The sequence below is a fragment of the Brachyhypopomus gauderio genome, chromosome 15, assembly GCF_052324685.1.
Source record: "Brachyhypopomus gauderio isolate BG-103 chromosome 15, BGAUD_0.2, whole genome shotgun sequence".
Classification (NCBI taxonomy): Eukaryota; Metazoa; Chordata; class Actinopteri; order Gymnotiformes; family Hypopomidae; genus Brachyhypopomus; species Brachyhypopomus gauderio.
Genome location: NC_135225.1, coordinates 9,093,915 through 9,106,913, shown reverse-complemented (window position 1 = coordinate 9,106,913; position 12,999 = coordinate 9,093,915). Strand labels below are relative to the sequence as shown.

At 43.2% G+C, this 12,999-nt stretch overlaps 2 protein-coding genes across 2 annotated transcripts in view; one reads left to right on the top strand and one right to left on the bottom strand.

The window, feature by feature from the left end:
- The first annotated feature begins 246 nt into the window (after positions 1 to 246).
- On the top strand, positions 247 to 2,687 carry nkx6.2 (NK6 homeobox 2). Its single transcript, XM_076974791.1, has 3 exons — positions 247 to 1,018; positions 1,352 to 1,524; positions 1,909 to 2,687. Exons 1-3 carry the CDS (start codon positions 607 to 609, stop codon positions 2,155 to 2,157), a joined length of 834 nt encoding a protein of 277 aa, XP_076830906.1. The 5' UTR covers positions 247 to 606; the 3' UTR covers positions 2,158 to 2,687.
- A 990-nt stretch (positions 2,688 to 3,677) lies between these two features.
- inpp5a (inositol polyphosphate-5-phosphatase A) overlaps positions 3,678 to 12,999 on the bottom strand; it is a 112,709-nt gene continuing 103,387 nt past the window's right edge. Inside the window, 4 exon segments of the mRNA XM_076974252.1 lie at positions 3,678 to 5,376; positions 5,572 to 5,654; positions 6,617 to 6,685; positions 10,451 to 10,562. Coding sequence (XP_076830367.1) covers positions 5,574 to 5,654; positions 6,617 to 6,685; positions 10,451 to 10,562 — 262 coding nt within the window. The 3' untranslated portion in view covers positions 3,678 to 5,376; positions 5,572 to 5,573.

Here is a 12,999-nt window from a genome sequence, read left to right as displayed (position 1 = left end):
CATTGTCAGCGGTAATGGGTCATAAAGTAAATGTCTTTTTGTCAAATCTTGAAACAATGATTTTCTACAGTACGATGCATCACTAATAGCACTACAATAAGACCTTGATAGAGTGTGGCTTTGTTCAAGTGACGCGCATGCAAAGTGTCCCGCTGTTTGCCCTCCAATCACAGAGCAGTTTCACTTAGTCTCATCCAATGGGAAATACGCGCGTGCAGGTGGCAGTGCGGTTATCAGCGCGTCCAGCTTCGCACACATCATAGCGCGAGTCAATTTAGCGAGAAAGTCGAGCCTAATGCGCACCATCAAAACCAGTAAAACACGACATCCTATCATCCGACTTCCGAGTGGATTCTCGATAAGGACGCATGCGGTGAACACTCAAGTATCACTTTCACAACGAAAGACACACTTTTGACCAGGATCTCGCCCGACACTCGGGCAAGCGTTTTCTTTTTCCAACTGTTTTGCAGCCGTGTGATATCTGATGTGTTGAACAGCGTTAGATCTTCAGTCGCGTGCATTTACAGTCGCACCAACTTTGTAGCTTTTACGTTATATCTTTTTTTATTTTTTGCGCGTTTACTTCGTGGTTCATGCTTACAAATGTTAGCTGTTGGGCAAATGGATGCTAACAGGCAGAGTGCATTCGTCCTGGGCAGTACACCGCTGGCAGCGTTACACAACATGACCGAGATGAAGACCTCCCTGTTCCCATACACTCTGCAGAATCCCACGGGGTTCAAGGCGCCTTCTCTCACCAATCTGAACTCACAGATTCCATTGGGAACGCCACATGGAATTAGCGATATCCTAGGAAGACCCATCACTACGGCCGGACAACTGCTCTCAAGCTTCCCACGGATAAACGGCTTGGCGACCTCCGGGATGTACTTTAACCCCGCGGCGGTGTCTCGGTACCCAAAGCCGCTGACTGAGCTCCCAGGGCGCGCGCCCATATTCTGGCCCGGGGTGATGCAGACTTCACCTTGGAGGGACCCGCGCGTCCCCTGTCCTGGTGAGTTTTCTTCACTTACATCTTGTTTAAATCAGGTTTTTAAAGATCAGAATTATTAATGCATTAAATGGAATACGTTCGTTTATTTTTACATTATACAACTTAAGGTTTGTATTGGAAATAGGACTAGTCTGAACTTTCTATTTAAATGTGTTGCGTATCGGTGTTAGTTTTGACTCACGTAAGTATTGAACTGATTTATTTATAGTAAATATTAGTAACACGCAAACTTGATTTCCTGTATCAGTACAGTTTAGTGAACGTTTTGAAAGTGCCACATTATCAGAACACTTAAAAGCATTTTACTGAGATGGAATGTTTAAATTCTTCTAGCACAAGCAAATTTAATGTTGGACAAAGATGGAAAGAAGAAACACTCCAGACCAACTTTTTCAGGACAACAGATTTTTGCTCTGGAAAAAACCTTTGAACAGACCAAATACCTCGCCGGTCCAGAAAGAGCACGGCTCGCGTACTCCTTGGGAATGACCGAGAGCCAAGTCAAGGTAAATAAATTGATGTGATTTTACATTGAAGCCTAAAATTTCAACGTCATTAAGGCCTTAGAAATGTGGTTGTGCGTGTAATAGGGTTTTAGGCATGGGATAAAACCATTTTCCCCGAAAAAAGCCCGAAATTGTTATTATTACTATTATCATCATTATCAACATTGTTGTTGTTATTATTAGTTTATCGTTTATAATTGCACAACCAAGACACACAGAAGACATTTACATTTTCTTAGATAACATAAATCAACATTTGATCTAAATCTAATAAAATCAAGTTATGATACTTTCTTAATTTGCATCCTCACTATATACAAGGTGCTACAGCTTTAATAAAAACCAGGACATTCCTTTAGGATAACCAGGTTATTATGTCAACAGGTATGGTTTCAAAACAGAAGGACCAAGTGGCGAAAGAAGCACGCAGCGGAAATGGCAACTGCCAAAAAGAAACACGACTCTGAAACGGAGAAGATGAAGGAGAGCTCGGACAATGAGGACGACGACGAATACAACAAACCACTGGATCCAAACTCGGACGATGAGAAAATCACAAGACTGCTAAAAAAGCACAAGGCGACGAATCTAGCCCTCATCAGCCCGTGCAGCAACAGTTCGGACACCTTGTGATGACTTTTGCTGCTAAGCAGAGACTCTCTTCCAAGAGGCTTTTGAAGCTGACTCAAGCAGGGTATAGACACTGTTCAGACTACGGCAGAACAGGCGCTTGTTTGCTGGTGTGAATGCAATGTGTTGTACACATGCAGATGTAAGTGAGATGTATATATTTTCTACTGAGTAAATTATGTTATTAAACCGCCAAAAGGACATGGCCACTTTACCATTGCTCAGTCGGTCCCTGTCAGCAATTCTAATATTGTTCTGTCGCTAAATAACGAAGCTTAACTACTTCGCCAACTTTTACCATTTGAAACCCTATACAGGTACAATGTATGAAGGCCAGAGTTGTAAATTATTATGTAAATAGAATTTGTTTTAACAGTGTCCTCGTCGGCCGTTTACTTTCATTTGAAGGACTTTATGTTTTACCACCACCAACAAAAATAGATACAGATGGAGCGTTAAATATTGAAATAAGAGAATATTATTGCTTCCGTGCTTAAGGAAGAAGACATTTGTATTATCAATAAATTATTTAACAAGCTTATGTTTTAAACATGTCTTGGCAGATTTCATTCCATTACTTTAATGAAATAATAACATTTGTCTTAAATTATAAGGAAAAGTCTTGAATTTGCAAAAATGGTTTAAACTGATTTTAGATTTTTTAATGCTTTCGCAATCTGGACTACATTAGACGGACTATGGGTTACACTGAAGCCAAAATTATTTGTGGACGTAAGGTAGACGTTTGTGCAGCCTAAAAATAATCGTTCGTTTACTGTTATTGCTATCATATGTCGCAGCTGTAGTACATACTGATTTCGTTCTGCCAGCGTGAAAAGGCGAGAAAAGCAGTTGAAAGTGGAATAAAAAATGAATGCAGGCCTGTAGCATTTGCTCCAAATTCAGAGCGGAGTCCAGTGCAACAGGTGACCTCCAGGAAACGGATAGGGCTCTTAAAAGACCACAAGTTATATTGAAATAGTAAATAAGCATGGACTTTTTTCTCTAATCTAAATTAGACTTAAATGTATAATTTCACAGCCTACGGCCTAGTGCGGATATATTCTCAGTGCAGTTTTATCTTCACACTTCTTACAAGGAGACTCAGTAAAAGTACGCCAGAATGTTCCTTTGTAAAATATGACGATACTTAGTTCGTTTTGTGGTCCTACTGCAGCACAAATTAACCCACTATAATATTTACACCATTAAACGACAAGCTACAGTCGTATGTTTCGTAAGCTTTCGTATGCTTAAATAATGTCAAAATAAGCAAGCAAACAATATGCGCTTTACACACGTTAGTTTAGTAGTCCTACATAAAACGAAATTCAGCACTGGCTAAGTCACACATTTCCAATGAGTCATTTGGTTTTATTAACCTGCTGATTTAGAAATCAGGGCGTACGACGTACACGCAATAATGCAGAGGCCAACCTGTTATGCCTATTATGTGGAGAAGATTAACCTTCCTTTAATGCATGTGATATGGATGCATGTGAGTAATAACAAACACTCAGTCATTCACTTCTAATGGTTTTATTGCTTGAGAAGGCCATGCCATCCTCGGAATCTCTATCCGCTTACAGAAAGGAGTGAACAGACCGCGGCGACTCCTAATCACGTGACCAGCAGGAAAACGAATTACCAAGCAGTTTCGCCTAGCCAAATCACTGTAAAAACGACATAAATTCAGCGGCAGGCACAAAATCATTCCCACTTATGGTGATTTAAATGAGAAAGGAAAATCAAAGATCATTCTAACGGCTTCACACGGTCCGTGATCTCTGTAGTGTAGTAAATTAAATCAATACAAGGCAATGTCCGCGTTTCATCAACAGCTGCCCCTAATCGCTATTTAAAGCTCTAACGAGCGACGAGAGGCGCTCATTTGCCACATAGCGCGGAATCCTGCAGAAGGCTACATAAAAAAATGACAAAAAAATCCGTTTCAACATTTTGAGAGCTCTCACCATAGTTTTCTTCCTAGTGACTGTACAAATTGTTTTATCACACATCTTCTGTGTACAATACTTGGCACCATGACGCAGTAACAAAAATAAACAAAAAGTTTACATACTTTAAGATACCCAAGCCTATCTAAAACGTCACATTCAGAACCATAATATTATTACATAGAAATAAGTTAGAATAATAATGAATAACCAAGTCAGGCTGCTATAGGAAAGAATATCTTATATACTTGCATGGTCTATGGCACTGGTTAAAAGAGCTTCGACAGGCTATAGGAATCATATGACTGAAAATGTACATTTGAGGTGTTTTAGATGTTTGTGGGTGTTATTGTTTTGTGTTTTTAAGCAGATATACTTATTGAGTTGTTTTAGTTGTCAGAACACCCACATCATTGCTTTGTTATATTCACACCTCAGCATGATTTTGGTAAGAATCATAAATTATCTCTTTAAAAAGTACAGTACATAAAATGATACTTGGTGGATGTCAAAGGCATGACAGTGTGTGTTATGCACACATGTCAGCAACAACAAATCAAACCATAATGGGAAAAAAAGGGAAAATAATGCAATTCACTGAAATGAACTGAAAATACCTCAATATCTATCTACTCTAATGCAGAGACCATGACACCTGGTCAGAGAGAAAGAAAACAGCACTAAAAACCATCAACACCACTATGTAATAATCCAATGTACAAATAAACCTAACACTATACATATACAACAACCTTTTTTGCATTGCACTTTTTAAAACATCTTACACTTGATATGGAAGTCGCTTCTATTATGGAGAGGCATATCTAAAAGTTGCAAGGTCTTTAAAATATGTAGTACTTCTGGATTTCTATTAGCGTTTTGGCAACATTACGATGACAAGTAGGAAAAGTTCTCCTGTGTGTTGTTACAGCATTGGTGTTGAGGGGGACGCTCTGGGTGTCGGAGGGCGTGGTCCACGGAGAGGTAAAGTCTTAGATGGTGAGGAGCAAGCGTTGTCTGTGTGTTGGGTTCTGTGGGGATTGTGGAGTCCGGGACTCTTACGGGCACAGTTATTTCAGTGACCGTAATAGCATGCACTTGTTTCACTATGACTGGTCAGTCCGGCTGAAACGTCTCGTCGGGGGGTTCTGTGTGTGGGTGAGTGATGCAGGGGGTGTGCGGGGGGTCTGTCCAGCTGTTTCTGAGTTTCTCACAGCGGTGCTTGGCGTGAAATCCTGTCCACCCTTTGGCACCATTTCCCTGGCCAATTAAAACACACACACACACAAAAGCACAGACAGACAGAGAGAGACAGACAGACAGACAGACACGCATACACACACACACATACACACAGAAAACTTACACATGGTTTTCAAAACGTCCCGAAATGCGTATGTTATCAAGTCATAGTAAAAATGATGAAAAGAAAAAAATGAATAATAATAGAAAATATTTACCACATCACTGCACGACACAACACTTGTGCTTATGTGCATTAGGTTTACCTGCCCCTGCTGTTAATCGAAAGGACAGGAAAACAGGCTGCAAAAACACACACAGAAACAAACACACTGGAGTGAGCTGTAGTGGTGGTCAGGTCTGACTCACACAAGCAAGCATACGAACACACGCACCAAGCCCATCCCACCATGTCAATTCCTTCCATTGACACGCCAGCGTGTGCACACCACTGGCCATAGAGCTGCACTACACTTTCCCATTAGACTTTCACAGCTAACTGGCAGCATGTAGTAGTATCCAACCCACTAGTAGCACACACGCAGTAGTGCCCACGTCCACTGGGAGCACACACGTTTTAGTGCCCCGCCCACTGGGAGCACACGCACGGTAGTGCCCCGCCCACTGTAGCCCTTGTCTTTTGTGTAATGAATTCAGTTCCATGGCCAAGGGGAACTTCATTAGCAAAAATAGGCACCTGGCCATATCTTACTAACATATTTCCACCGAACAAATGGTTTAAACAATCAAGGTCACTGACAGAAAAATTTGTCGTAGGTAGTGGAGCCTTCCCCACTGACATAGTTCCACACAGTGCTGAGTATGGCTCTATGAACATTGTACTATATAAAACGTGCAGTTCATGTATGTTTCTGGAATGTGATGACACTGGTCTGCTTCAGATCACATCACTGAGCTCAGTTGTAAGCATATCTGCTTGCACTGACAGAGGTCCTATGGAAGTTCTTTAGCAACATTTCCTGGTTTCTAACTTTTCTAATAAAATCCTGGAGAGTAAGTGAGAGAAAAATATTTCTTTACGTATCTTGAGGAACAGGTAACCAAACCATTTTTTTTTTCATCAGTGACCTTGATAATTTAAATGATTTGTTCAATAAACTGACAGCAATGTAAAATGTCTATATTATTTCACCGTCTCTATTTACTTTCATCTAGGCTTACTTAAAGACCAAGACCATATCACAACCTAGGAGTCAAGGATACAGAGAGAAACATTAACATACAAATAAAAATCTTAGACATACCTTGTGGTCCCCCATACAGACATTGGGCCCTATATTGTCATATATTATTGACTTCTCCTCAGCCTCAGGCTGTGAATGGTAAGGAAAAACAAGTGGAGAGCATTCATTAGTTCATTCATTTATCAAATGATAAATGCTTTTTCCAAGACAATTCAAAAATTCCTTTTAAGCATAAAGTGCTTCACAAATCAATACAATAAAAATGAAACCTGACTTATTATATTTCAAAATCAAAATACATCAACATGTCTCAACTTGTCAAGAAAAATTATATTTATGATATGAAAGAGATGTGCATGTCAGGTTTAACAGGGTAGTGTATCTATGACCTTAGATCAGGTTCTGTAAAATGAGTCTAGATTCTAGAAAAACTTAAGGCTTTCTGAGTGGACACACAATCAAAGAACAGAGAACTGTAGGTGAACCACCTGGGCTTAGTAAGGGGAATCCACTGTATGGAGAGCTTAAAAAAAACTAAAAACAAAACGCCCCACAAACTTCAAACTGAATGAACTTCAAACCAATAACACGAAAAGCACAATTCACCCTTGCGCTGCTGATTCAGAAACACACACACACCCTCCCACTCACACACACACACACACCCACCCACACACACACACCCTCCCACTCACACGCACACACACACCCACCCACACACACACACCCTCCCACTCACACACACACACACCCACCCACACACACACACCCTCCCACTCACACACACACACACACACACACCCTCCCACTCACACGCACACACACACCCACACACACACACACACCCTCCCACTCACACGCACCCCCACACACACACACACACACACACACACACACACACACACACACACACACACACACATACACACCCTCCCACTCACACGCACACACACACACACACACACACACACACACACACACACACACACACACACACACACACCCTCCCACTCACACGCACACACACACACACACACACACACACACCCTCCCACTCACACACACACACACACACACACACCCTCCCACTCACACACACACCCACACACACACCCACCCACACACACACACCTCCTCATGCACGCTATCTTCCCATCTCGGACTACACTTCAGCCTTCCCATCCACGCGCTGCATGCACGTGCTGCCCCCCCCCACCCCCCCAGTCCCACGCCTCCCACACCACAGACACATTCATCAAAACGGGACTCAATCATTTACAAAGGCAGCATAAAATTGTGGATTTTTCGGGCTGCGTAATCTTTAGACAGATAAACAAATCACGGCAGGGGCCCGGGCGACGGTGGGTGCCTGCGCATGGCTGAGTCTTCATTACTGCACGGAGCAGCGGGGCTGGGAGCCCACCGTGCTGGCAGACCTCCGGCGTGTTAGGGCTCGGCAAGCAGAAAATAACACGGTACGAAGGTAACGGAGCAGAGCATGATAGATGACAGTCTGCACGCCGCTGTTTACGAAGCCATGTCTCAACAATCTGTAACGCTTCGGCATTAGTGAGAAGGGGGTGGGGGTGAGGGGTGGGGAGGTGGGTGTTGGGGGGGGGGGTGAGGAGACAGATAAAGAGAAGAAGAGAAAAAGGAAAAGAGAGTAGGGCAGATATTAGATAAGGAGAAAGAAAAAAAGACATGGATGTTTGAAAGAGGAAGAATAAAACAGAAGAAAGACAGAAGAAAGAAAGAGATATGGAGAGTAGAGAGAGGAAGGAGAGAGAGAGACCTCAGCACGCCATAAACGTCATTGCAATGTGGTGATACTCAACTATGGTATTAAGGCCACATGTCCAGGTCTCTTAATGGGTATTAAGCAAACATAGTTGGCATTAATTGGTTTTGCCATGTGAGTGTGTGTGCTTGTTATCTCTTGGCTCTTAGCCCACTGTAGCCACGCAGGGGCCCCGTAAACTTAATAAGGGTTATGTGACGAGCCCGAGCACTTCCTGTCTACTCGTTTTAAGCAACAGTGTTCCACTGCGTTCTGGAGTAACAGGTGAAGAAGGCCTGTAGCTACCTCCAACTTTCTAACCTGCCTTCACCCACACATTAGACCAAATGACAGCAGAGATTTTTAGAAGTAACCTCACACCTAAACCTTTCCAAAATCCCAATCAAATCTATAAAGAGAGATATACATTTTTCTCAGTACATGAAAAATATAAATATATAGTTCATGTACACTACCAGTCAAAGGTTTGGACACTGCTGACTGAATGTATGTTCTTCATAGTCTTAATGGCTTAAATTTGCTTCTAAGACAAGTATAAACGGTTGGTGTTTTTCTAAAACAATATATATAGTAAATAATTAAAATAACAATAATAATGACATTTTTATTGTCTTCTCAAAAAATAAAAAATTTTGCCCTTCAACCTACAAGTGCTCATCATGATGATGTCTTCAGGGTGTCATAGGTGGTGCCTCATTAAGCTGGGTCAGAACACCAAGAGCATCCAGAGTATCATCCCAAACTGTCCAGGAATGGGTGGCTCTGAACTTTACTGTTTACAGTCATTTCTTAAACCATCTATTTTGGTTCAACATAGCATATGCATGTGTTATTTCATTGTTTTGAGACCTGCACTTCTGACTGGTAGTGTATACTTCTCTTAAACATCTTGGCACCAAATATGATCACAGTCAGAGATCACATCGCCAGCGTCAAATAACAGCAAATCTCATGGGCTAATGGAATGAATACCCAATCACTAAACACAGACATCCCCCCAACACCACCGCACAAAAACAAACTTTCCTCTAGCAATGTTCAAATTTCTCTACCACACAATGGTCTACATCAAACCTCAAAAAGAAACTTCTAAAGAAAGGAGGTCTAAGGAAAAGTTCTTTCTGCACAATAATGTCCTTCACGTAACACTGCCAAAACCAATCATTGGATCTGGATGGCCAGTCAAAAGTGCTCCTCTCCAGACCTTTTTGGAATATTTGAGATCAAGCTGAGAGAGAGAGAGAGAGAGAGAGAGAGAGAGAGAGAGAGAGAGAGAGAGAGAGAGAGAGAGAGGAGAGAGAGAGAGAGAGAGAGAGAGAGAGAGAGAGAGAGAGAGAGAGAGAGAGAGAGAGAGAAGCAGCTCTCAGCAGACTGGAGTTTACAGTTCTGGTGTAGCTAAGAGCAGCTCTTGATCTGGCTGGCTCAGAGTTGATTCGGAGAGAGCAGCCAGAGGGAAAGAGATCTGACCAGCTCTATGGAGACTTATGAAGCTTTATAAAGCAGACATGCACGCTTGGCACTCTATAAGAGCAGGTCTGTGTATACTGTCAGTGTGGACTATAAGATTAGTAGGGCAGATGAAAGCCCACACATAAAGCACCAGCTCCATCTGTGAGCCTGGCACCGGATGGACAATGAGAGAGGGAGAGAGAGAGAGAGAGAGAATGAGAGAAACAGAGAGGGAGAGAGAGAGGGAGAGAGAGAAGGGGAGGGGGGGTGAGGGCACTCAAATGAAACTTGAAAGCTTAGCTAAAGACACTAATGACTGAACTAACCTCACTGACTTGGTGACCTGAACTCTTGCAGATAATCCACTTAATAAAATCACTTTGAATTAAAATCACTGAACTGTGATGTGAACGGTCAAAATGAGTGTGGTTAATAAGGGCTTGGTTTAAGCGCTGGTTCTGCCGTGTTAAATTCTTTTTTAAATTCTGATAAAAGTGCACTTAGAGGTCTAAATAAGAGGTCCTCTGATGGTCCGTGCGTACGTTTCTGAGTGAATTGCAAACGCTGGTTTACGTACGGTGTGTCTGTGGTCAGAGTGTGCATCTCCTGGCTTAGGTGGGGTGTGGTGTACTTCAGGGTGGACTAACCTTTAAAACCAGGTCTCTGGCAGAAGTAGACAGGAGGATGCGGTCACACCAGGCAGGGCATCGCGTGTTCATATACTGCTTCCCCTGACTACAGTCCTCACTGTACGGATAGCTGCAGGCACATATAAGTAAGTAAGTAAGTAAGTAAGTAAAATTTATTTATATAGCACTTTTCTCAGACAAAGGCCACAAAGTGCTTTACATATAGAAAATACAACTAAAATATATAAAACACCACACAATATATAAATAAAACAACACAATTCACGAAGACATAATGCGTTTCTGTCTGGTCCATTTATCCAAATGCTTGTTTAAACAGGTAGGTCTTTAAATGCTTTTTTAAAAGATTCCACAGACACAGCCAATCTTAAAGACAGGGGGAGTGCATTCATTTAATGTCTTCTGTGAATACGGAGCCATTCACACATGTAAGGCTGCTTTATAAAGTACACACGTGCACACATATACGTACGGACACACACTGTGGACACGCAAACCAAAATAAATCATACGTGTCAATATGTGAGTTCTGACGCTGTATAGCTTAAACATCTGACAAGCACCAATATTAAGGCAACGATCAAAACAATTCCTGAAAAAACACGTTCTTGCTGGCTTTAAGTGGGAAAAGAACGAGGTTCCCTAATGTGATTGTGTGTGAGCGTGAGCCAAAATACCCTCCGGTTGAACCACACACGCTGCCCACAGCCAGCAGAGAGACGTAAGCCATGGACTGAGCTAAGACTCTACAGGGCAAGAGCTGCCTAGCTGAGTGAGATGCACCACTATCCGGGCGAGAGTCTCGGTGTCTTCCTGAAACGACTCCATCTTTAAAAACCACGAGTCTCTGTGTTCATTTGTCTAATGCGTTTCTGTGTAAAAAGAAATGAATAGCTCAGTGGAAACCTCTAAACCTCTGCAGTGTGAATGCAGTGCATTATAATGAAGGAGGCTGACTTTAAGCTGCCAGGATGTTATCAGCCACTCACTCAGGCCAGGGGCCCAATCAAAAGCAGGCAGCACTGCGGTCACGATTGGCGCAGCCTCCCTGCTGAACCAGGGACACGCCGCTCTGCGTGGGCCCCCCACCCCCCACGCAGCGGCCCCCATCGCCTCCACGCACAGCTGCCGTCAGCGGCCCGCGCAGTTGGCTGCTACCATGGAGATGGCAAACCTCAGCAGGGTCAGGGGCTCGGGCAGAGGCGGAGCGGCCCGGTGGGCGGGACGGCCATATCCGGCTAGCACACAGCCCCCCCGACCGGGTGGGCAAACAGACCCTGGCTAGGGGGCCTCGAGTAGAAGGCCTGACTGCAATTAGCATTGATGACGGCTTAAACATGTGGAAATGAAGGAGGGTTTTTGGTATGTTAAGGAGGCCGCTAAAGAGATGATTCCTGAGATGAAAGGGAGGTGGAAGAGAAAAGATGATCCAGGAGGATCGTGACAAGTGAAAGGGATGAAGGGTGTGGGAGCAGAACGGTGGGGGCGGAGCTTCAGAGCGACTAAGGCACGGGCTTCCTTCAGGGTGGACCACACAACCACCACAGCAGGTTTCAGACGAACCACCAGGTGTTGATTACTTAGCCAGAGAAGCATCGAGCAGACTGGGAGAGGCTCTCCCAGCAGGACTGGGGCACAGTGGACCAGAAGAAGCAAGCGCGGTAAGGTAACTGCAGCTGTGAGAGGTTACTTCCAAGACCGTCCAGAAAATCCATTTTTAATACTGATCTTAATGAGGACCCTAATACTAATCCTCTCTGAATTAGGGTACATAACATTTATATCAACACTTTATATAACTCACTTGTCTAGTAAATAAAGATTCCTTAATTAGACTTTTATTATGTTTTTTAGCTTTAATTTCTTATGGTTTTTTTATACTCTTATATTTGAAAAGTTGTCCAAATTCAGCCTCCCACTACAGAAGCAGTGAACTGTTGAGTTTCTTTACAATAAATATGAAATATCAGAACAGATACACTCAACAGCAACATTTACTTACATTGAAGAAAAAAAATCACGATGACTTGCAAACACAAACATCATCCACTGTGAATCTCCACAGCCTCTTTGCTGTGTGTAGAACAGTCAGCATGATTTCAGTGAAGACTCCCAGTTCACCCCTGGAGCTGCACGTTTCTGGCTGAGATTCACAGAGACACAAAGCCCCATCTCTGTCTCTCTTGCCAGATACACATACTCTCACCCACACACGCAGACACACACGCAGACACACACAGACTTTCTGACAGAGCTGATCTAGATTACAGTTCTCTAATGCAACAGCAAACAGCAGTGCTGGGCGAGGTGATGGATGTGGGTGATTAGCACACACAAACGTATCTGCCAGAGTAAACTCAAGCCCTGGGCGTGCAAACCGGAGACCGTCAGCCACTATCGGGCCCTTCCTGCCCACGGCAAGACTAATTACGCTAATTAATGGAGCTGCGGCGATAAACTCAACAATCGCCCACCTGTGTCTGTCTGAAGAGTGTGAGAGTGAGACAGAGACAGAGAAAAAGACACAGACAGAGAGAGAGAGAGAG

Bases quoted from the DNA above. Each gene is read 5' to 3' on its own strand.
- nkx6.2 (XM_076974791.1), top strand. From the start codon at position 607: ATGTTAGCTGTTGGGCAAATGGATGCTAACAGGCAGAGTGCATTCGTC. The intron at 1,019-1,351 runs GTGAGTTTTCTT...AAATTCTTCTAG, and splicing joins CCCGCGCGTCCCCTGTCCTG to CACAAGCAAATTTAATGTTG. The intron at 1,525-1,908 runs GTAAATAAATTG...TTATGTCAACAG, and splicing joins TGACCGAGAGCCAAGTCAAG to GTATGGTTTCAAAACAGAAG.